Below are 23,268 nucleotides of genomic sequence, written 5' to 3' on the forward strand. Positions count from 1 at the left end.
CCCCCTCCCGGCAGGGCCCCACGGCCACGGGAAGGTGGGCGAGATACGCACCACTGCGATGGAGGGGTCCAGCTCCCCGATGTTCATGCGGCACGGAGGGTGCTGGCAGTGGAAGCTCTCGTCGGGGATGACGCCGCCATTGCTCAGCTCCACGGCAGCCTGGGTCGTATGAGGGTCCAGGTAAATCAGCTCCTCCCCTGGGCAAGCAGAGAGGGAACAGCGGAGAGGATTAGGGAGCCCTGGGACAAGGAGGGCAACAAGCAGGCACCCGGCCACGAGAGGAAAAAGATGAGAGAACAAAGAAGGCGAGCAACGACCAGCTGCGCATCCCGGCTGCAGACCGGCGCCCCTACGCTCCCCCTCGGGCTCCCCCGGCAGGCCGGCGCGGTGCGCATGGGGAGGCGACAGACACAGCGAGGCAGACATGCGGGCGGCGGGGGGCAGGGCTGCAGCAGTGCTCCATGGGAGTAATCTCCAGCCCTCGGGCTCCGCGGCCCCGGTCTGGTCCCCGTGCTCAGTTTCAAGGCAGCGGCGTGCCAGCGCAGCCCCATCCCGCCCGGCGGGCACTCACCTACATATCCAATGAAGTAGTGAGCACTGTTGGGCTTCCCTCCAATTACTCCCAGGGACTGGGGCATCATAAAGCAGTGCTGCAGAAGAGACGGGGGAGAGAGAGAGAACACCACTGAGACACGGTACAGCTGCGGAGGGCCAGGCAGACGCACGCACACAGGGCACGGGCAAAACCAGGAGGGAGGAGGGGCCAGGGCGCTCACTTGGGGAGGGCATGCATGGCATGCGGGCACACACAAGGGCACGCGCACGCACACACACACACACACGCACACACACACACGCGCACACACTCACTCTCTCTTGGAGACCAGCACAAGGGAGGTTCTGGTTTGTAAGGGGTCGCTGGCAGTAATACAGAGACTGAGAAGGGGAAGCCTAGGAAGGCTCTGTAGAGAAGGGAGGACCTTGAGGAAAGCCCAGGACAGAGACATAGAGGGAAGGGGGAATAACACCAGAAAGGCCTGGGGCAGAATCACTAGGTACCATGAGCCTGGCCTGACCCAAAGCCTGAGATTATACGCGTGGGCAAGAGCTGATTCTAGCCCGATGGCTCATGACTGGAAGGTCCTGAATGCCAGGGTGAAAGGCTTCTGGATAAGCTCTGGGGAAGTATGTGCTTAAGTACAACAACAAGACAAAAATAGATTTGGAAGACCTCTTCTCTGGCAGTGATGCATAGAATGGTGGCTTGGGAGTAGAAGAAATTCAAACCACAAACACCATGGCCAAGTCATTCTCCCCTTGGGCCTCAGTTTCCTGATTTGTAAAACGAGGGGGCTAGACTATCAGTCTCCTCAGGGCCCTTTCAGACCCTGAGTCCTTATGACTTGTTGGGGTGCTATTAGCTTCAAATAGGGTCAGGGGAACAGGAAGAGCAGCCCCCCAAAATTAGGGGCTCTTCTAAGACATGGGAGACTCCATGGGACTTGGTGGATACAAGGCGCCCCTGAGAGCAAGAAGCACAAGATGAATTGCAAGTCTGAGAACCAGAATGGTGACAAGGACAGAGAAGAGATAGGAGAGTTTTAAGGATCCTAAAATTGGGAAGAGATCTAGAACTCCAAAAGACAAGTCCTCACTCCTGCAAACCTGGTTTTCTTCCTCACAAATACATGTAAGAACAGATTCCAACATTTAAAAAAGAATTCAGAAACTCAAATTCTCTTCCTCTCCTGCCTCCACTGAGATGGCAGGCAATCAAACCTGTTTACACAGTCTAAAACCGAGTCAACAGAGGTAGAATGAGTTGGTTTTTGGGAAAGGGAAGCGATTTCTTTTTATATTATATGAATCTGTAGTTAGCGAGTTCCACTGAATGGAGCATTCTTGTGTTGGGAGATAGAGGTTCTCCCTCAAATCCAGCTCCCAAGGGGCCTGGCAGTAAAAGAATGTGTTCCCAGGAAACAAAGCCCCTACCATACTTGGCTAAGCTAGACTCGCTGTTACTTCTCCCCAACACCCCAACTTTTTATAAAATCTCACCACCACAAGTAATATAAGACTATGAAATGATTTGGAATGACCTTAGGCAACTCTGGTAACCTGAGCACCCAAGGCTCCAGTCCGAATTCATCCGTTAAGCACTTGGGCCATTTGCCTTCTTAGTGAGTTAAAGTGGGACCTGGTATCACTTATCGATTTCCTCACTTGAAAAAGGAGGGAGCTGGACGAGATGACTCGGGTCTCTTCCCCCTCCAACACCTAGGACTCTAGGTGCAATCATGATGCTAAGTTGCCAGACTGAGAAAACAGCCAGATTAGGTATCGTGTCCAAAGCGAGCCCCATCAGTCTACTTTACAGTGAATCTTCTAAAAGTGACAAGGTCTCCACATGGCTCCAGACAACACAAAGATTACATGGGATCAGGTATTCTTGGCATAGAGCTGAAGAACACCTACTGGTCACAAACTGATGATGCCTCAGGGTTCTTCCTCTTTAAAAATGCACGAAAACAGGAAATCCAAATTGGCTTTAGGTCTGTTGGGCAAAAGTCCAGAAGGCCCTCCAAGCCCTACCTTTAGGGTTTCCGTGTAAGCTTCGTTGATATCTGTGAGCCCAAGGCGGAGAGGTATCAGTAACACCAGTGGTCTCCACTGTGACAGCCTGTCAGTGACCTCGGCTCCAGGTGGGTACCCATTGGAGAGCAGGTCTGAATCAGGAGGAAGTGCAGCCGCGTCAGTGTGGGAAAAATTTGCCTTGCACAACCTCCCTAAAAAGACAATCAGACAAAAGGAAGTTCAAAACAAATATTAAATAACTCAGTTACTTCTTGGCCCCACGAGTGCCCTCCCTTCCTTGGTGATCTCCACTCCCAGGATTCCCTCAGTTCCTTTAGAGTAAGATTGTTTCCTTTTTTGCGTCGGTTGGCACAGGGCCAGGCACACAGGAAGTCCTGTCTGTTGATTGATGACTCTTAGATTCAATCTTTTCTCCCTAAGTCCAGTCCTACAGTCCGACTGCTTGCTGGACACAGTCCTCTCCCCAATGCATGTTCTTCTGGGACTGTGTACGCAACAGGTCTCAAACTGAAATCATCCCTCTCTCTCTCCTGCCCTTGCCCCCGATCACTTCAGCTTCCCTCTCCTTTGCTCCCCACCTACAATTAGTCCCAAGGCCTACTTAGTCCAGAACAAACATCATTAGTGGCTTCGCCTTCTTGCCACAGCCCTCCCCAAGCACATTATTTCTAGCTGGCCTCCCTGTCTCCATCTCTCCCATTTCCACACAGTTTACTTCATAACCACCAAAATCCGTGTCCCAAGACAAAGGCCAACACCCAATGGCCCAAAGGATAAGATGTCAGTGTGAGAGCTCCTTGAGCCTAAACATATGAGGTTTTCACACAAAACTGGCCTGGTGCAGCAATTAAGAAGGGAAATGGGTGGTCTGGGGCAGGATCAGGCTTCTCACTTGAGGCCAGACGCTCGCTTGTCGGGGAACATGGGCTTGCTCAGGGCTTGTTCACCCAAGATGGCCTCTCTAAGTCCTTTTAAATCGTTAACAACTAAGCTTTAAATCCTTGCAAAGGTGGCAGGGGTGTTTTCAAAACATTTTTTATGCACTCTATCCTTAGGGGGCCCTCTGGGAAACGATGGGAATGATGATGAGTGACTGCACGAGCCTAAAGCTGGCTGCACGGGGCTGTCCTGTTCTCTGACGAGTTCTTGGCTCTTGATACTCCAAATGAATGGATGAATTGGGACAACACTGGCCCAAGGAAATGAAGTCTCTGAGAGTCTCTAAGTGGGCGATTTCATTATCAAGCTGCATTTAAAATACAGCAAAGCACAGTGTAGACACCGTTTGTCCTTTTACTCTATCTTTAACAATAAAGTTTAAGGAGGCTCCACGGACTGGCCCTCCCTCCTGCCCAGCTCTCTAGTCTTCTCCCACAAGCCTGTCTGGGTTTCTAATGAATCTTCTTGCATTTTGCTGAGATCAGAAATATTGGCAGAAAGTCTTTTCCCCTTTTCTGCAGGGCAATTCTGTTAGTGCCAGAGTTCACACCATCTGGCACACCTCAAGAGCTGCCCCCAAGCAGTGACCATGTTGATCTATAACCACCAAATGCAGAAACGTAGCCCTTTGTTCTCATCAACACGTGGGACCCAGGCTACTGCCCTCCCAAGCCTGGTTTGGTTTGAAGCTTGCTGAGGACCTCTCCTGACTCCAAGATAACTTTCCTCCTCCCTCCTCAAAGTACCCCCTGCCCTGGACGAGGAAGACTGTTCTGTAATCGTTGTCGTTCCAAGTTTACATGCAAAACCACCTAGATTGTGACCTCATCAGCCAGAGGCCCGAGTTCTAATTGTGCCTCTGTGGTAGCACTCAATTACTTACTTATGTCTTCCATAACCACCGTGTTGTCCATTGCTATGTGCACCGCCAGGGAGCTCCACGTATCAAAAACAGCCAGTTTCCTAGAAATGAACAAGAGCAGGAGAGCTCAGCAGCCAGTGGGCTCTTTAAAGAACACCCTTCAGAGCTGTGGTGACCAGCGAAGGCACTGCCACGCAGCACCCAGGCAGGACACGAACACCACAAGCTACACGTCAGGTTTGGAAGCAGGCGCAGGAGAGGCTCCAGCACCCAGCCCTGGGTGTCCGTCCCACTCCTCTGCCCCTTGTCTTCTGGGCTCTCTGGCCTCCTCGGGGCCTAACGGCTCGGGCTCTGGTTTTCCTTCCTCTCACTGGTGCTCCAGTGGTCAGTGGTCTCAGGCACAGTAGCACTAAGGGATCCCTGTGCTGCGCGGTAACCAGGCGTAGCTGGGCTCGGGGCTCCCGCATGGGCCTCCAAGTAGCATTATTCTTTCAAAGCCCAACACGCTGTCATTGGCTCTCTCCTGGCAATAAGTCCTCCAGGTCGGAGACGGGTGCACCATCACTTTCTTGTCCCACGTAAGAAATTGGGCCTCCCTCTGCATACGTCTTCAATCCAACTGCACTCGGCCTGGGGTTCGCTGCCCTGACTCTCCTCCCCCACCCCCAAAGTCTACAAGGGAGCGAGGGGGAGGGGAGCATAGATGGCCACACATTCTGAGAGCCAGGCCGTCTGGAAGGGCTCAAGCAAAGAATGGGGGGGAGGCCTAAGGGCAAAGGGAAGCAGCAGGGAGACAGTGACCCTGGGACATAGCTACAAACTACAAAGAAGCAAGTTCCCAGAAGCTCTAGCCCAGGGGAACAAGAGACTCTTCTGACTCGGGTTATCCAAGTACCCAATATGTGACAACCTTGGTAAGAGGATACCGTTAGGCTCAAGGCTGTTCTGCCTTGGCACTTCAGAGGTACTGTGAAAGGAGAAAAGGAGATTTCTTTAATGGGAGACAAAGCCTTTCATCCCCCAATAAAAGAGAAGACACTTTAGGAGCAAAAACAACCAGGCAGGAACGAGCACGAGTAAGCTTTCATCTGGGTTTACTTAAATAATGATAGCAGAACCCTGAAAATGGTTACTTCACACCGTAAGGCTCGAAGGAAAGGATGCTGCTCAGGGAATGAGGCAGGCTGCAAGGGCCAGGACTTCCTCTACTTCCTCATTCTGCCTAGGGCTCGCTCTTGAAGTATTCGTGAAGAATCCTTCACTAATGTTACCAGTTTGGAGGAGCTGTGGAGAAGAGCCACGCTAAGAGCCAGCCCCACATTCTGGAAACACCACTGCCCCAAAGCTATGAAACCAGGCAGGCTCTTTGGGCTGCTGATCTAAATACGGAGTCTGTCACTCAAAGAGAGGAAAAGGCCTATGGTACAAAAAGGTTGGCAGCATCTCGTTTTGAGAGAGCGAAGAACTGGAAACAAGGCATGCTCATCAACTGGGGAACAGTTTCCGTATAAGCATGTGATGGAATAACAGTGTGCGATAAGAAATGAAGGGATGGGGTCAGAGACTGGCAGGAAGAGTTCTAGTGACTGATACACAGTGAAACGAAAGCAGAACCAGCCCAATTTATACATCATAACAATAGGCTTGGGCACACTGAGCAACACAATGATGAAGACATCATTCCAGAACTCGGTGAAATTTGCTGCCCCACCTCCAGAGGCAGAGGGAGACATTCTGGGGGGAGATGGCCAATCTAGTAATCAATACTATGTATTGGTTCCAAGACAAAAGAGTGGTCAGGGCTAGTCAATAGGGATTAAGTGACTTGCCCAGGGTCACACCGCTAGGAAGTGTCTAAAAGCCAAATTTGAACCTACAACCTCCTGCCTCTAGGCCTGACTCTCAATCCACTGAGCCCCCTAGCTGCCCCCTTAGTCATGTTTTGCTGCCCTTGACTATACATGTTTCTTAAAACAAGCTTTGTTTTTCTTACTTTCTCAACACAGGGAAAGGAGATGGGAAGTAGAATGAAACCCCCAAAACTGAACAAAATATTACTAGTTCCTGGAGATACTTTGTACCTCAAAAGGATTGAAGCCAGTGTTCCCCAAATTGTGTTCTCAGATATATACCAAGTAAGTTATTGACTCATGACACTAGTAATACTTATCTTCTAAAAGTGTTTTTTAATTGGGAGAAGAAAATAGAAGAGATGGGAGACATGGGAAGTCCAAGCTACAAGCCAGCACCTGTAGACAGAGAGGCTCTAAAAGAAAGAGTGAGCAGCTCCAGAGGTAGGGTCAAGCCTAGGGCAAGGCAAGTTGAACATTCTAAATTGGGTGAAGAAAGGTGATACAGAAAAATACAGGAAGCTTCTTGACTTCATTTAGGAATTCCTGTGCTTCCTTAGGAACAAATCTGTGAGTCCACTGCCTTCTTTCCCTCTCTTTCTTACCTGCTGTACAGTTCCAGATAAAAGAGGAGCCCCAGCCCTACCTCCTTTACATTCACATTTCCCTCCAGTTAATCAAACCCTCCTACCGCCCAGAGAAACAAAGCATACTCTGAGAACCAGCTGAGCTGAAGAGGATCTCTCTGTCTCCCAAATCATTTTGTCCAAAATACCACAAACACAAAGGTCATTTGATCAAGTCCTCTGAATAAATATGGACCAGTCTGAAAATGACAAACTTTGGTCTTCACCTCTGCCACCAACCAGTATTTAAGGGTTATTTCAATGCAGTTAATGTCCAAATTTTCCATGACCAAATTAACTTGGAAAACATTGTTTTAAGCTGTTGGGATGTAGCTTTAACAGTGAAATGTTGGGCATTAGCTGTCTGATGGAGGAATCTGTGGTGAGGGGAGAAAGAAGAATTAAGGTCTTCCTAGAATCCCTAAAGTCACAGTTTATAAGGCCTACTTGAAAGGCAAAAAAAGATTGAATTTTAATCAATTTTGTTTTCATTTTCCACCAAAAATACTCTAGAAATGACTGGTGAATCACTTGGAAAAGTCCAGAAGGTGTCCCTTAAAAAATATTATAAGTAATAATTTTTTAAAAAATCACCTTCAAATGCTACAAAAAGTTGTGCATATTTTCTAGTACTCTTGGGGCCTCAAGAAAAGCATGAAAGGATTTTTCAAATGAGCTATACTACTGGTTTTCCTAAAAGAAATGAAAAAATAAAAACTCAGTACATACTTGAGAACTTGTGCAACTGTGTTTGGTCCATACCACTGGCCTATGGACTTGCCCTCTCCAACTCCCATTTGAGCTGTATCAAAAAGAATCAAGTTGTTAACATTACTTACTTACATCATCCTTTAAGAACACATCTCGGTTTCACATGGAACAAAGTGTCCAAGAAACTCACAGAAACAAACATTTGCAAAACCTCTCAGGCTAAGGAAAGGGAAAGAAAGGGCTGCTCCAGTTCTGCCCCAAGAAAGAGAACGGCTGCCCTGGGAGGAGGCAGAGGTAGCAGTAAAGCAGGATTTCAGAGGGACTTTGTCAGTCTACCCATTTCTTACGCCTGGTAAGGATCTGCAGTGGGCTCACAATAACAGCACCCACCTCTTGAAGCTGTTTGTAGTGAGGATCAAAGAAGATCTATTACTCTAGACAGAAAACACTAGCACGCTCCCAATAGAAAACAAAGCCAAAGGATTAGATGATCCTCATCCCACATGGCTTCTTTTCCGACAGTAACCGCACCATTTTTGTCAGAGTAGCCCCATTCCTCTTAGCTACATGACACTCCCCGCTAGTCCTCCAGAAGGCTGATGTTCAGAGAGCTCCTCCAGCGCAAGGGAGCACAGGTATTCTCATTTAACAGGAAACCAAGGTGCTACCTCAACAATCCCTTTACCCAACTCAGAAAAGGCCCTTCTAGAAAAGACTGGAATGCTTTCCCTACCTATCTGGTGGATGGAGTAATAGCTGTCCTTTTTGTCAATGAAGGCGTTGAGAACGTTGAAGTAGTTGTCTGTCTGCCTTCTCCCTTGCTTCCATCTCCAATCTAGTGGAAAAAAAAGACACACACACAGAGGTCATGTTAATTGGGATCAACTGAAAATCATCATTAGATCACCTATCAGACTGGCCAATAGGATAGTAAAGTGATATATGTTTGAGGGGTTGTGGCAAAATTGGAACACTAATGCATTGTTAGTGGAGCTGTGAAATGATCTCAAAGTCAAAGGCACATGGACACCAGTAACAAAGATGACTTCATTTTTACGGCTTTAATTAATCTCTAAGTTACCGGCATGGTCTTCAGGTGCCCAAAGGAGGGGACTTATCCAAGGTGGATAGTGAAAACATTTTTATGGGGTGACAACGGGGTCTAGAATTTAAATTCAGGTTATGGAAAGGGAGAGGTCCAAAGGAAAAAAAGCCTACCTGGCTACAGAGTAAGCATTTTTCATGAGAAAAGAGAGCTGGGCTAAGCAGACAAATATGACACCACTTTCCCACTTCTTTTCCACCTTTCCATCTCTGTGATTGTAACCATCATCAGCTGCTGGATGGTAATGAGATAAGCAGGCAGAAGGCAACACAAGCTAACAATTTGATGACTCCCACGAATTGTGACTCACTGGTAGGATTCATGGTGACAAGGAGTAAACACACTTATTCTCTGAAATCTGCTGAGTGCAAAACACTTACATTGCTTTGAGGACCATGTCATTGATGGTCATTTCAAAGAAACTCAAAAGCAAACCAAAAGTCTCTGTACCATTGTGCTATCCCCTTCTGTTCGGTACTAAAAAGGAGTCATTTGGCCTTTTTCTGAAGTTAAGGACCAAGTGTTCAGGCTTTCAAACACACACGCACATGCACACACACACAAACACACACTTCAGGTACCTCATAATACATAATAGTTGATGTCTCACATAGAAAAGCTTTCCTTTAAACAGACTGTTTATAGAGAATGGACTTTGTACTCTTTAAAGTGAGGCAAGCAGATACAGAATAAAATCTGGAAAATTCATATATTTGATATCTGATTAAAAAGCATTAAATGTCCAGAGAGCCTAATTTTAATGTACATTCAGACCATATTCTAAAAAGGCAGGAGAAAAAAGTTACACAAAAAGATTCAAAACTCACTACCAGATAGAACAAATCTGAACCCAAAGACGCACAATTTTACTGGTTTAGAATTTCTTAAAAACAACTTACACTTAACAATGCTGACTTAATTTTAAATCACTGAAAGCTCTTCAATTATTAGACACAATTGAACCCTTCTCTTACAATGAGCTACATTATTTGTTAAGAAAAATATCCTCAAGATTTTTGTTTGTTATATTTGCAAATGGTCCTCTTTCAGCATTCTGTAATGTTCTTCCAAAGGCACAAACTAAAGCCCAACCCACGTCTAGCTTTGTGGCTCACCTCTGCCTAGGTGCCTGCAGACGAGGGCCTGTGCAAAGATCATCTGGCCACACCGTAACATGCAGCCCCAGCCAGTGTCTGAGGTTGGGCCTGTTCCTCCTGTAATTACAAAGAAAGAGAACCAATATCTAAGAGTCACCAAGAAGCAGGACGCAAGTCAATATGTTACATGGGCAAAGGAATCTTTGCTCCCCTTAGGCATTTGTCCAGCTGAATGGAGCTCCCACAAGCTGCCCTAGTTCTCCAAGTGGGGTATGGAGATTTCTAGGCGGCTGAGACTCTTTCAGAAGGCCTGCAAGGTTAAAGCTCCTAATAATAATAAGGCACTTTAATTTCTAACATGGCAAATATTGATCAATAGAACCTGCACATCCCAAAAGTGGTTTGGACTAGCAATAATTTTCTTTTAAATGAATCTTAGAATCTCTCTTAGACTCAACACTGTGTATTAGTTCCAAGGCAGAAGAGCAGTAGCGACTCAGCAATGGGGCTTAAGTGACTTGCCCAGTCACACAGCAAAGAATTGTCTGAAGCCAGATTTGAATTCCCGTCTCTAGGCCGGGCTCTCAACCCACCGAGCCATCTGCTGTCCCTCTCAACAATCTATAGTGAAAAGGGATCCTGTGACCCAGAGCTTTGAGAACTCTTGCTGCAGATGGTAATAATATGTAGAGTCAATTCCTGAAAAGAGCCAAGAACCCAAATGCATTCTACTGATGAAAATCACCGTGACTACTATGTGTCAATAACTTTAGAGAGTAGCCCTGTACATATAAGACCAACCACAGGGCCCTACCTGTCCAAAGAGCCGCTGGCTCCTCCCTTTGCTCCTCAATGACCAAGAGCACGATTTTTATACCATTTGGCCATAATGAGGACCCAAATCTATAGTCTGAAAAGAAAGCCAAGCTCCCGGGCTCCTGTGGACAACGTTGCTAGCTTGTGCTTCACCAGGATGTGGTCATGAGCTGCAACTCCAGAGAATTTAGTGCAAAGTCAAAGTGAGGGTAGGTGTAAAAATAAGCAGAACTTCAATAAGAATGAAAAAGTCTGTTAAAGGAAGATCATTAGCCTTTCGTTTAGCCATGCCAATCAGCAAAACTTAGAACATGGGAGTAACTTCTAGGAATACTGAGTTAAGGGCCTAAACTCACTTCCTAACTCAGTGTCACACTACACTGAATTTCGACATTTGTTTAAGTGCCCAACATGGCAAAATTCCAAACTGGTCAACTGGATTCAGTTTGCATGAGCCTTGGAGGGACAGGTGGACAGGAAGGTAGGCCAGTGGATAGAGCAACAGACCTAGAGATGAGAGGTCCTGAGTTCAAATGTGGCCTCAGACACTTCCTAGCTGTGGGACCCTGGGCAAATCACTGAAACCCCCGCTGCCTAGCCTTCACCAGTTTTTGCCTTGGAACCAATACTTAGGATTGATTCTAAGACCAAAGGTAAGAGGTTTTTTTTAAAAAGGTATCCCATGGAGTTTCGCCAAAGGCCTAGTCATCTCAGTCTGGGTGCAGAAACTCTCCCAACCACCATTCAATCCCAACTTTTTACTTGAGTCTTTGTGGAATTTTCTGCTAAGTGGTCACTGCCCCTGTGCTTAAAGACTTCCAGGGGAGGAGAATCTGTTCCCATGTTAGGACTACTTTGGGGAGAGCTACAAGTGTCAGGAATTCTTCCCTTACACCAAGCCAAAATTTACCTCTTTCTAGCCTGGTTCACCCTCTGCTTGAACAAGTGTGCTTGCTAAGGTCACTAGTCTTGGCTTTCTCTCTGAAAGGGGGGGCCCACCATGGTGCCCCAATGGCCTCATTCATCTGTCTTGAAGCATTAAGAAGTCACTCCCATTATCAAGAAAGGTTCTTTCCACAATAAGACACTTTTGGTGAGATCAAAGGAATAAAAATAGAATAGCAAGAGTATTTTAGGAACTGGGGTGTGATGGAGATAAACAGTATAAAGTCTTCCTTCACCAGCACCCTCGAGACCCTCCACCAACTAATTCACATCGTCTTCAAGGTAGGTCTAGGATTTCTGTGTCAGCCTCACTGTACTTGTTATAAAAGATGGGGCTATAAATGAAAGAGATGAATTTTCAAGACCTCTGAATGCACAGCATCTCCTTCAAAGGGCACAGCCCCTGTAGAGGGCTTTATCCTCCAATGGGGCTCTCTCTCATTGTCTGTTAACTTCAAAGTCTGTAACCCAACAGAATCAATAGGGGAAAATCTTCATCCTTCGAGGATGGGTTTGATATCAGGCCACTGGGAGTCAGCAAAACTGATCGTGGCCAAAAATCTTTGAAAGAGATACAGCTATAAAGCGGTGAGAGGGGCTTTGTAGTATGCCTATTTTGAAAGCCAATCGCATGACAAGAACAATTTGGAAAGGAACCCTCATTTGGATGTTTAAACTCTGGGGGATTTCATAATCTGCCCACCCCAGAGTCTTCCCTGGGGCCAACCCATACTTCTAGAACAGTCTTCATCTCAAACCTATCCTTTTGGATATTTAGGTTTCTACTCAAATAGAAAGGCTCCCTTCTCTCTAAGTTATTTATTAAATTAAGACCTCTTTTAAGTCTTCAATTCATTTCTTTTAGACTCTTAGATTTACCAAACTGTCCAGGACTAGGAAGGGGATAATTCCATTTTATTCAGTCTTGGTCAGGTCACAGATAGAGTGTTGCGCTCAGTTTGAATACATTTTGAAAGTGCACTAAGCTGGATAGGGAACATAATGGGTAGGGTGCAAGACTTGGAGTCAGGAAGATCTAAATTCAAATCTAGCCTCAGATATTTATTAGCGTGTGACCCTGGGCAAGTCCTTTAACCTAGGTCAGCCTCCATTTCCTCATTTGTAAAATTGGAGTAACACTAGCACCTATTTCCTAGGGTTGCGGTGAGGGTCAAATGATACGACAGTCGTAAAGCACAACAAAGACACTAGCTAACTAGATTCTCGTTTGGAATATTATCATACCACCACCATCTAGGAAGTTGCCAGGGCAGCAAAAGATTTGGAGGCATGCCATAGGAAGCAGTGGCCCATGAGAGCTGACTAAAAGCACCTTAAGGGCTGTAGAAGAGTTTGACTTGCCCTGGTTGGTCTCAAAGGCCAGAATCTGCACTAATGGGTAGAAGTTACAAAAGGGTAATTTTAGGATTCCCAGGTTATAAGGAAAAACTTCTCAGCCACACTCTCCCAAAGCGTACCGGCCTTTCATCTAGCAGTCGCTCAGATTCTTTGATTTCAATCTCATCCACAAACTCAGGGGTTGGACTGTCTATGATCCGTGGAAGATTTCATAAAAAGCTTGTCATGATGATTTTCCAGCCGACTCGACTAGTAACTAGTAAACTCATGAACTGCTTTATTACCCACCGCTGTGTGCCAGGCCCTGGGCTGAGCTCTGGGGAGACACAGAAAGGCAAAAGGAGGAGACAACCGGCTCCTAATGTACAAACAAGAGAGGTTCAGGATGAGGCGGAGACAGTCCACAGAGGGAAGGCCCTAGCACTAAGGAGGATGTGAAAAGCCTCTGGCTGAAGACTTTAGGCGAGACCCAAAGGAAGCCCCCAGGTGGAGAGGCAGAGGAGGGTAAACAAGCGCAGAGAACAGTCCACAAGAATGCTTAGTCAGTGTCTTAGGGACAGCAGGAGGGCTAGTGACACGGGACTGCAATCGGGGTGGGGTGGCCAAAGCAGCAGGCACATACAAATGGCTTCTACATTGGTATAATAACATTTTCCACATATACACTTTCTTGGCTGTGAAACAGAAGTTTATAAACGTTATCAGTATCAAGAACTTAATGATGAACCTTAAAAAGAACCCAAGCGGATCCCTACAAGATCGGAGATGTTAGAAAGAAAGCTACAGAGTAACTACTGTGTGATCGTCTTGGGCATGGCTAGTTCCTCTGATCTTCTGCATCTATTAAAAAAGAAAGGGGTTCGAGGGGGATATGATGGGGGATGGAGACTCTAAAGGAACATCCTCGTGCAAACATCAACAACATGGAAATAGGTTCTGATCAAGGACACATATAATAGCCAGTGGAACTGCATGTGGGCTGCGGGAAGGGTGGGTGGAGGGCAGGGAGGGAAATAATGTGATTCTTGTAAGCAAGGAATAATGTTCTAAATTGACTAAATAAAACAAAAACATTTTTTAATTTAAAAAATTTAAAAGAAGAAAGGGATTGAGCACCTGGGTCACTCAGTGGATAGAGCCAAGCCTAGAGGTCCTAGGGGTGACCTCACACATTTCCTAGCTGTGTGACCCTTGTCAAGTCATTTAACTGCCACTGCCTAGCCCTTACTCCTCTTCTGCCTTAGAAACAATAGCCAGGACTGATTTTAAGACAGAAGGTCAGGTTCTTATTTTTGTTTTTTTAAAGAATTGGTCTAGATGATCTTTCAGGCACTCTCCAGTTCTGAAATCTGGAGATTATTTCTAGAAGGTGATTTAAATTCCATGATTTAACATCCAAGAAATGCTGTATCTTAGAGATAGAAAACTCCATGGTTTTGCAGAAGCCATGAAATACATCCTAGCCCTCCACTTCCAGTCTAACTTACCAATCTATCTGGTATGTGGCACTGTGCTTTGCATACAGAAAGCAGACCACAACTCACCTTTCTGAAGATAAGGGAGAAGCACTTGTCCTCAAAAATATAAGATTATGGGGGCAGTTGGGTGGCTCAGTGTATTGAGAGCCAGGCCTAGAGACGGGAGGTCCTAGGTTCAAATCTGGCCTCAGTCACTTCCTAGCCACTACACAGTATTGAGACAGAAGGTAAGGGTTTAAAAAAAAATGTGTGTATATAGATATATATACACACACACATACGAGATTACCATTTTTAAACGACCACATTATTATACTTTATATATATTAAAATATTACATACTTGAGGAAAGGAATAAAATAATGAGACAAACCTAGGACTATGCATTTTTTTTTTGGACTGGACCTGAGATTTCTGTGGTAGAGGGAACCCACAATAAAGAAAACTCCCAGAAGCAATGGCACTTAGCACTCAGTAAAATGATCTGAATCCCTGGGAAGTTAAATGACTTGGCATGATTATTACTATACGGGATAGTCAATTGCTTGCTTACCAATGGCTGGAAAATTTTTCCTATATGTGAACCAAAGCCGAGAAGTGACATCTGAAAGGATCTCATCTTTTTCTGAAAGAATTTCATAACTTCTTAATCACAAAACTTAAATCACAAAATAATCACAAAACAACCCCCTCCCCCCAGCTTCATAAGTAAACACTGTTTATTCTGGACTCAAATGATCTGGAATGTATCTGCTGAATTATAACACTCTTATGCACAAAGTTCCCATAATGAATATATCTGGACTAGCTCTTTCTATGCTTTTAAATGATTTAATTTAAATGATTTAGCTGAAATTAACTGATATTCAAAAACTGATTAGCTGCAAACTATTCTACAAAATACAGATGATCACAGGCAGACAAGATTCTAGAACTATTACCTGTGAAGATGGTATATTTTCTACCCAATATCCAGACAGGATCTGTAGTCTCCGGGAAATCTTCAAATTCAGCAAACCTGAGGGTATCGTAGGTAAGGGTTGCTGTTGAAACCAAAGGCATCAATTATATGATACAGTATTTTAAAAATCTTTGAAGCACAAAAAGAAAAATCAACACGGTTATCTCATAACATTTCCATATGATATGATATACAGCACAAGTTATATTTCAGAAAAACTGGGGGAAAGGGCCATCTGGTGACCTCAAATCCTACTAATATCACTAGAGTCACTGCACCAACTCAAAGGAAACAGATTCTTCCCTTCTAGTTTAAAAAGCACACAGATTGTCTTATCTCAGGTGCATTTTAGGCAGCTATGCCTACTAACTTTTCCAACGAAGACATTACTGCAGGGGTAAGCAGACTCAGGAGATATAGAGCCAGGCTTAGAGGTCCTAGGTTCAAATCTGACCTAGTCACTTCCTAGCTGTGCAACCCTGGGCAAGTCACTTAACCCCCATGGTCTAACCCCTATTCCTTTTCTGCCTTGGAACCCATGTATAGTATTGATTCTAAGAGGGAAATAAGTGTTTGAAAAATTAAATTAAAAAAAGAAAAGACATTATCTCCCTGCCTCTCTTTATTCTCTGGACTTCAATAATATAAACAAAGAAATACTAAGTGGAAAAAGCAGAAATACAATTTCTTTTCTTTTACCCTTTGATTGAAGACTTCCACTCAAAACTAAAAAGCTTAATCCCTAATTTCATCTTGCTATTTATACAATCAAAGGTTAAGAAACAGTCTTGCCTTGAAGGAAATCTTAATCTAAATCCTCCTTCTAGAAGTGCTGGTTTGAAAATCTGACGGCTCCAAGGATTTAAAGTCAGAAGGTATGAACCATAGAAGCCATTTTCTCCAAGCCCTTAAAGGCCCTTCACAGATGAGGACAGAGAGAGGGTAAGGTCACAGACATCTAAGATGGGAGTCCAGGTCCTCAGACTCCAAATCCAGGGCTCCCCCCCACCAACACAGAGGTTGCCAAAAGAGGGCTTCCTGCTTCTGAATTTCGGAGTTACCACAATAACTTGCTTTTAGGAACTGATAATCATATCATAGGCAGTAACTCTGACCCATTTTTTATAAAGAAGAATCTTACCACTAAACTGTGTAAAAGTACATGGTAGTAGCTAGGGGGACCTGCACTGGACTTGTGAAGTCACCCAGTCGACTATGACCAGGTCAGACAAAGCCAGTATGTGCCAGAGAAGGATATGGACCTCCAAGCTGACTTTCTCATTACTCCAATACATCCCAAGGAGCAACAATATACGGAATTGGAGGCTGGCAGTGCAGAATCCCTAAAAGCTAGGAGGAATGGGGCGGAGGGGGCACCAAGAGTCCTTAGAGAGGGAGATTTGTGAACGTTTTTTCCTCCCTTCTCCACAAGGCTGGCAGAGACCTTCTTCCCTCCAACTTGCCCGACGTCATCATGCAGAGTGCACCTGGGCAGTGCCCCTGCTGCATCCCCACTTCATACCTAATGGCACACACTCAACGTTTTCATGTTTTAAGTCATAGAAGGCTTGTCGTGACTCCAGGAAAGCCAGGAAGCTTCAGCTCTCTTCCACCTCCTGTCCTCAAGCAATTCCCAGCTACAGAAGACTCAGCTCAACCCAGGAGTCCCAAGAGAAGCGTCCATTCCAAAACCCTGATGTCCCTGCCGCTCACTAAAGCCATGTCTCGGCCTGCCTCCCTCATCTCAAGCAGTGGTCCACGGCCTTCTCTTAGCTGGAAGAAGCAGCCTGTGAATGAGACCCTCCATCCCCAGCTAAGACGCTGCTCTCAGGGATGTATGAAGTACATACTACTCTTGCTCTGTTCAAAGAGTGCCTGAAGAGAAAGGAGGGTTCCCAAAGAGGACAGGGGAAGGATAAGAATGCCACTTTCAGGGAAGCCTACTTGGCTACAACTCTCCCTAACAACCTGCCCAATCATAAAATCGATTGTGCAGCAAAAGGACTATCCCTGGACTAAAGGGGGACCATTTACCAGAAGTCAGAAAAAATCAACATGGCTTTTGGCAGCTTCTTGACACAATTTACACAGTACCCGTATGGGCAGAAACAGAAACAAAAAACTGAACCCAGCAACATTCAGCAAAAAACAAACCAAAAGGATCTTTAAAAGAAGGCCGCGTAGGCTACGTTTGCATGATCAGAAAATGAAGCTAATCAATCCCAAGAGGACCTAAGTGCTCCATTGGCCTTTCTACAAAACCTTAAAAAGCTGGCCTGGCTACCTTTCTCAGCAAACCTTCAATAACACCTAATGAAACTATGTCCTTGTCTCCCCGCTTCACATTCATCTCACAGCAAACAATCAAGGGCATACTCCTTGTACATGCTCAACACACACTCGCTGAACTGAATTTCGTCTGGTCTTTTTCAATGAACATACCAATAAGTTCTGAGTCCTGAAATTACTTCAAAGCAAACCTGATCACAGCTAAATCCTTTTCTACAGTTATTTACCATTTCCATGTCCTCGCTAAACATGCAAGCTGCTCCTTAACACATCTCAAAAAAAAAGGTTAAGAAACACCTCCGAAAATACTTAGGAATCTATCTGCCAAGACAAACACAGGAACTATTTGAACACAACTACAAAACACTCTCCACACAATTAAAACTAGATGTAAATAATTGGAAAAACATTAATTGCTCATGGGCAGGATGAGCTAACAATAAAAATGATCATCCTACCCAAACTTATTTACTTACTTAGTGCCATACCCATTAAACTACTGAGAAACTTTTTTACTGAATTAGAAAAAAAGTAGAACTTAACAAAAAATCAAGAATATCCAGGGAAATATTGGAAAAAAAAGTGAAAGAAAGTGGCCTAGCAGTACCAGACCTCAAACTATACTATAAAGCAGGTCATCAAAACAATATGGTACTGGCTAAGAGACAGAAGGGAGGACCAGTGGAATAGACTTGGGCTAAGTGACCTCAGCAAGACAATCTATGATAAGCACAAAGAGCCCAGGTTTTGGGACAAAAACTGCTGGAAAAATTGAAAATCAGTATGGGAGAGATTAGATTTGGATCAACATCTCACACCCTACACCAAGATAAACTCAGAATGGGTGAATGACTTGAACATAAAGAAGGAAACTATAAGTAAATTAGGTGAACACATAATAGTATACAGGTCAAATCTTTGGGAAAAGAAAGATTTTAAGACCAAGCAAGAGTTAGAAAAAAATTACAAAATGTAAAATGAATGATTTTGATTACATTAAATTAAAAAGGTTTTGTACAAACGAAACCAATGGGGCTAAAATTAGAAGGAAAGCAACAAATTGGAAAAAAATATTCATAACAAAAAACTCTGACAGAGGTCTAATTACTCAAATTTATAAAGAGCTAAATCAACGGTATAAAAAAATCAAGCTGTTCCCCAATTGATAGATGGGCAAGGGACATGAATAGGCAATTTTCAGATAAAGAAATGGACACATGAAGGAATGTTCTAAATCTCTTGTAATCAGAGAAATGCAAATCAAAACAACTCTGAGGTATCACCTCACACCTAGCAGATTGGCTAACATGACAGCAAAGGAAAGCAATGAATGCTGGAGGGGATGTGGCAGAGTTGGGACATTAATGCATTGCTGGTGGAGTTGTGAATTGATCCAACCGTTCTGGAGGGCAATTTGGAACTATGCCCAAAGGGCGATAAAAGACTGTCTGCCCTTTGACCGAGCCATAGCACTGCTGGGTTTGTACCCCAAAGTGATAATAAGGACAAAGACTCGTACAAGAATATTCATAGCTGCGCTCTTTGTGGTGGCCAAAAATTGGAAAACGAGGGGATGCCCATCAATTGGGGAATGGCTGAACATATGTTGGTGATGGAATACTATTGTGCTAAAAGGAATAATAAAGTGGAGGAATTCCATGGGGACTGGAAAGACCTTCAGGAAGTGATGCAGAGTGAAAGGAGAACCAGGGGAACACTGTACACAGAGACTGATACATTGTGGCCCAATCAAACGTAATGGAGTTCTCTACTAGCAGCATTGCAATGACCCAGGACATTTCTGAAGGACTTATGAGAAAGAACACTATCCACATTCAGAGGGAAATCTGTGGGAGTAGAAACCCAGAAGAAAAACAGCCATTTGATCACATGGGTCATGGGGATAGGATTGGGGTTATAAACCCTAAATGATCACCCTAGTGCAAATATCAACAATATGGAAATAGGTCTTGACCAAAGACACATGTAAAACCCAGTGGAATTGTGTGTCGGATATGGGAAGGGATTGGGGGGAGGAGAGGGAAAGAACATGATTTTTGTAATCCTGGAAAAATGTTCTAAATTAATCAATTAAATAAATTAAAAAAAGAAAAAGAAAAATAAACACCTCCAAGTGCAAAGGGAACCCACTGATAAACATCACTTTGGCCCTCACAGGCAGCTGGTGGCTCAGTAGAGATAGAGCACTGGGCCTGGAAACAGGAAGATTGGAGTTCAGATCTAGCCTCAGACACTGGCTGTGGGACCCCAGATGCGTCACTGCCTTCACCTGTCTGCCTTAGTTCCTTCAACTATAAAATGGGGAAAATAATAGTGCCTACCTCCCAGGGTTGTTGTGAGGATCAAATGAGACAATATTTGTAAAAGCACTTAGCACAGTGCCTGGAACGTTGTAGGTGCTTAATTAATGCTTCCTCCTTTCTTGAACAATTTTGCACAGGTATGAGGACACCATGGCTCACGTCCAGGCCTAGCTACTAACTAGCTGCAATGGGCAAGCCATTTCACTGCTCTAGGTGGTTTCCTCATTTGTCAAATGATAGGGTTGAACCAGATGATTTCTAAGGTCCCTTCCAGCTTTGAAATGCTATAATTCCTGAAGATCATTCTGGAAGGAAAAGATCAAAGACACATCACTCACTTCACCGTTTCCTTTATCTCCAACACCTGGCCATGGAACCCAAGAGGAAAGAAGTGAAATTGCAAGTCTCATCTGCCAGTTTTACAGCACAGTAATAGCCCTTTGAGCCACCATGAAAACAGTCGGTGAGTTTGGGAAATGATTCAGTTGCACGTCATCCTCTTTATTCAGTACGCTGACCCAGAATTCCAATTTTTTATTGAAAGGGAAAAACAAAACCCATCTAATTCTGAGTTACAGACTATGGTAGCAGAATCATTTCTGACCTTTAACTTTTTAATCCTATCACCAATAAGCCTCTCCTCTCAGTCGGCCTCATTTACCACAGACATATTTTATACAAAACCAGAGGTTCATTCACACAAGAAGTTAAGCTTAAATACTACAACCACAGGTCTAGACAGGTCTAGACAACTACAGGCTTTGTTTGAACGAGGATATCTTCTTGGACTTATTAGCACAAATGATAACAAACTTTTAACTCATTAAGAAAATGCCGTAGCTATCCATTTAAGAAAAGCATCAAAGAGAAAAGTAAAAGCCACGTGAACAGCATATTAAGAGTAGTTGGAAGAAGCTAATTTTTAAACCAAGTCCCAAATGTGTTGTTCCTTCAAGATTATTTTGAAGCAAAATTATTTAAATTACTAGAGTGGAGAAATGCAGAACAAATGTACTTCTAATATTTATTATCAAGGTTTATAGGTCAAGAAGCCATCTTTACATCTAATATGGCACAGGTTAGTCAGCCTCATTAAGTAGGTTCAAATACATCACACGCTGTCTTCGGCTGTAACCAAGAAATTTATAGGTTACTGAAACCTACTTAGCTACTACTTAATTAGAAGAGTACAAAAGGCTCCAAAGAGATGAAGACAACCTCGATGTGAGAAAAGCGCCTAAAACAAGCCAATTAAAATTGGGACGGTCAAACTTGCACTCGCTAATTATGGTGATGTTAAAATGACAACTCTATACACCTGAAGTAGTTTGGTGAATCATTCCGGTCCAAATGGCTACGGAAACTGGGAACAGAAGACACGTTTGCATTTTAAGGCATTTACTCTGTAAACCAAGGCCAGGCCATGGCAGCAGGACACTGAATTCTTCCTATAGGTACTGGCTGCCACCTCTTTTCTCAAGCTTTTGACAAAGGCACAATCCCCTGGTGATCTCAAATGATGGGACATAAACATAAGACAAATGGGGGCCAGCAAAGCTCCACAAGAACGATTTCATTCTCTCGAGAAAAGCCACTCCTCACTGAGACCTAAAGGACTCTCTATTTCTCCTGGATTTGGGAGTCAAATATCCTTTTCACCCTACCTTCCATATGCAGCACTAACTGGCTAGACATTTCCAAAGACCAACCAGTTTGCGGGCTCTCTTAGCAATCTATGTTCTATCCTCACAGCAACACTAAACAGCCCTTTCTGAGTTGGAATAGAAAATAAAAACTCAAACAGAAAGTTCTGAATATCTACAGCTTAAAGCTTGTGAAAACCACTGCCTTGATTTCAAAGATATATTAAAACCATGTTAATGCAATGCTATCTGGGAAATTATAAATGCTTCGAATGAGGCAAGGTCTAAAGAGGAAACCCTGAATAAATAGCTTAGGAAAGTCCAAACTTGCTTGGAGTGACTGTGGAGACGTGCTGCTTTCTAAGAAAAGTGACAAACTGAGCCTAGATTTAGACCCAGGCTGGTAGAACAAGACAAATAAAAGAAACAATCCAAGGGATGAGAGAATGAACATATGGGAAGTAGAGAAAATGGGACTCATTTCCCTCATGTTAACATACACACTTCAAAAAAGAGTGACAGAATTCATGTTCTAAGGTGGGATGATCACTTGTCAGATGCATTACTACGGGGATACCCTTCATATTCATGCTCTATCCTAGACTATAGGCTGCTCTGGGTCCTCTCCAACACTCAAATTTGTATTTTTTCATTCTATCCTACACTGGGAATAGAGATTTCACATCATGCACTTTGAAGTACCATCTTTGATGTTATCACAGCATAGGTTTTCATTTGTGAAATTATCATCTGATTTTCCACTGTTATAAGGGGTCAAACCCTTATTTTTCTGATCCCTTTCATAAGTCAAATCTACACTCTTTTTACTAAGCTAATTACACTTCTATAACATCACCACTGTACCACCTAATTTTTATTTTCCTTATATATGCAAAATTCTCCTATTTATGTATGTGTATCCAATTATCTCTATGATTAAAAAGGTAAATGTTAAAAGGTAAAAAACAATGTGAACTCAATTAGGAGAGAAAAGACTTTCTTGATATGCACAAACATATAAGGTCCCTGACTGGAAAAATCTTGTCAGATTTCAGGTTTAAGACTGTTTATTAGGGGGTAGCTGGGTAGCTCAGTGGATTGAGAGCCAGGCCTAGAGAGAGGAGGTCCTGGGTTCAAATCTGACCTTGGACACTTCCCAGCTGTGTGACCCTGGGCAAGTCACTTGACCCCCATTGCCTAGCCCTTACCACTCTTCTGCCTTGGAACCAATACACAGTATTGATTCCAAGATGGAAGGTGAGGGTTTAAAAACAAAAAAAGACTGTTTATTAGGTGCATCTAGAAAAAATCCAGGTAAACTTAGCTTAGAGACATCTGCAAGTGTGGGGTGTGACACTACTCTCATGTCACTGTCTGAAAGTGCAAAAAATGCCTTCTGCTGTATCAAGAGGACATTGCAGCGGAGCAGGCAAGAGTGTGGGAGTCAAAAGTCTTCTAGACTTAGTTACATCCCTAGCTGGCTGTGCTCCCCCAGGTAGGTCATCCTTTTCCACTGGAGGGATGACCTTGCTGATCTCAAATCTCCCTTAAAACTTAAGCAAAATCTCTAATGTTAACTTTGGCATGTATTATCAAATTATCTGTCAATATAAACTATTACTTTTTCTAGCTTATCTTTATTCTCTGACCTCTTAAATGAGTTAATCC

General features: G+C 44.0%; 1 protein-coding gene across 4 annotated transcripts in view; it reads right to left on the reverse strand.

Moving 5' to 3' along the window:
* ATG4B (autophagy related 4B cysteine peptidase) overlaps positions 1-23,268 on the reverse strand; it is a 44,116-nt gene that overhangs the window by 16,191 nt on the left and 4,657 nt on the right. For 2 of the 4 annotated variants that reach the window (XM_016425340.2, XM_007502437.3), the window contains exons 2-10: positions 15,325-15,426; positions 14,937-15,008; positions 9,804-9,902; positions 8,317-8,418; positions 7,602-7,674; positions 4,418-4,497; positions 2,593-2,786; positions 572-650; positions 52-197 (exon numbers count right to left, since the gene is read on the reverse strand). In XM_016425340.2, the coding sequence (XP_016280826.1) occupies positions 52-197; positions 572-650; positions 2,593-2,786; positions 4,418-4,497; positions 7,602-7,674; positions 8,317-8,418; positions 9,804-9,902; positions 14,937-15,008; positions 15,325-15,426 (947 nt within the window). Of the gene's footprint in view, positions 1-51; positions 198-571; positions 651-2,592; positions 2,787-4,417; positions 4,498-7,601; positions 7,675-8,316; positions 8,419-9,803; positions 9,903-14,936; positions 15,009-15,324; positions 15,427-19,975; positions 23,122-23,268 lie in introns of those variants that run through there. The other 2 variants (XM_056807321.1, XM_056807320.1) reach the window with 2 other exon arrangements.

Source organism: Monodelphis domestica, chromosome 8 (assembly GCF_027887165.1).
Source record: "Monodelphis domestica isolate mMonDom1 chromosome 8, mMonDom1.pri, whole genome shotgun sequence".
Classification (NCBI taxonomy): Eukaryota; Metazoa; Chordata; class Mammalia; order Didelphimorphia; family Didelphidae; genus Monodelphis; species Monodelphis domestica.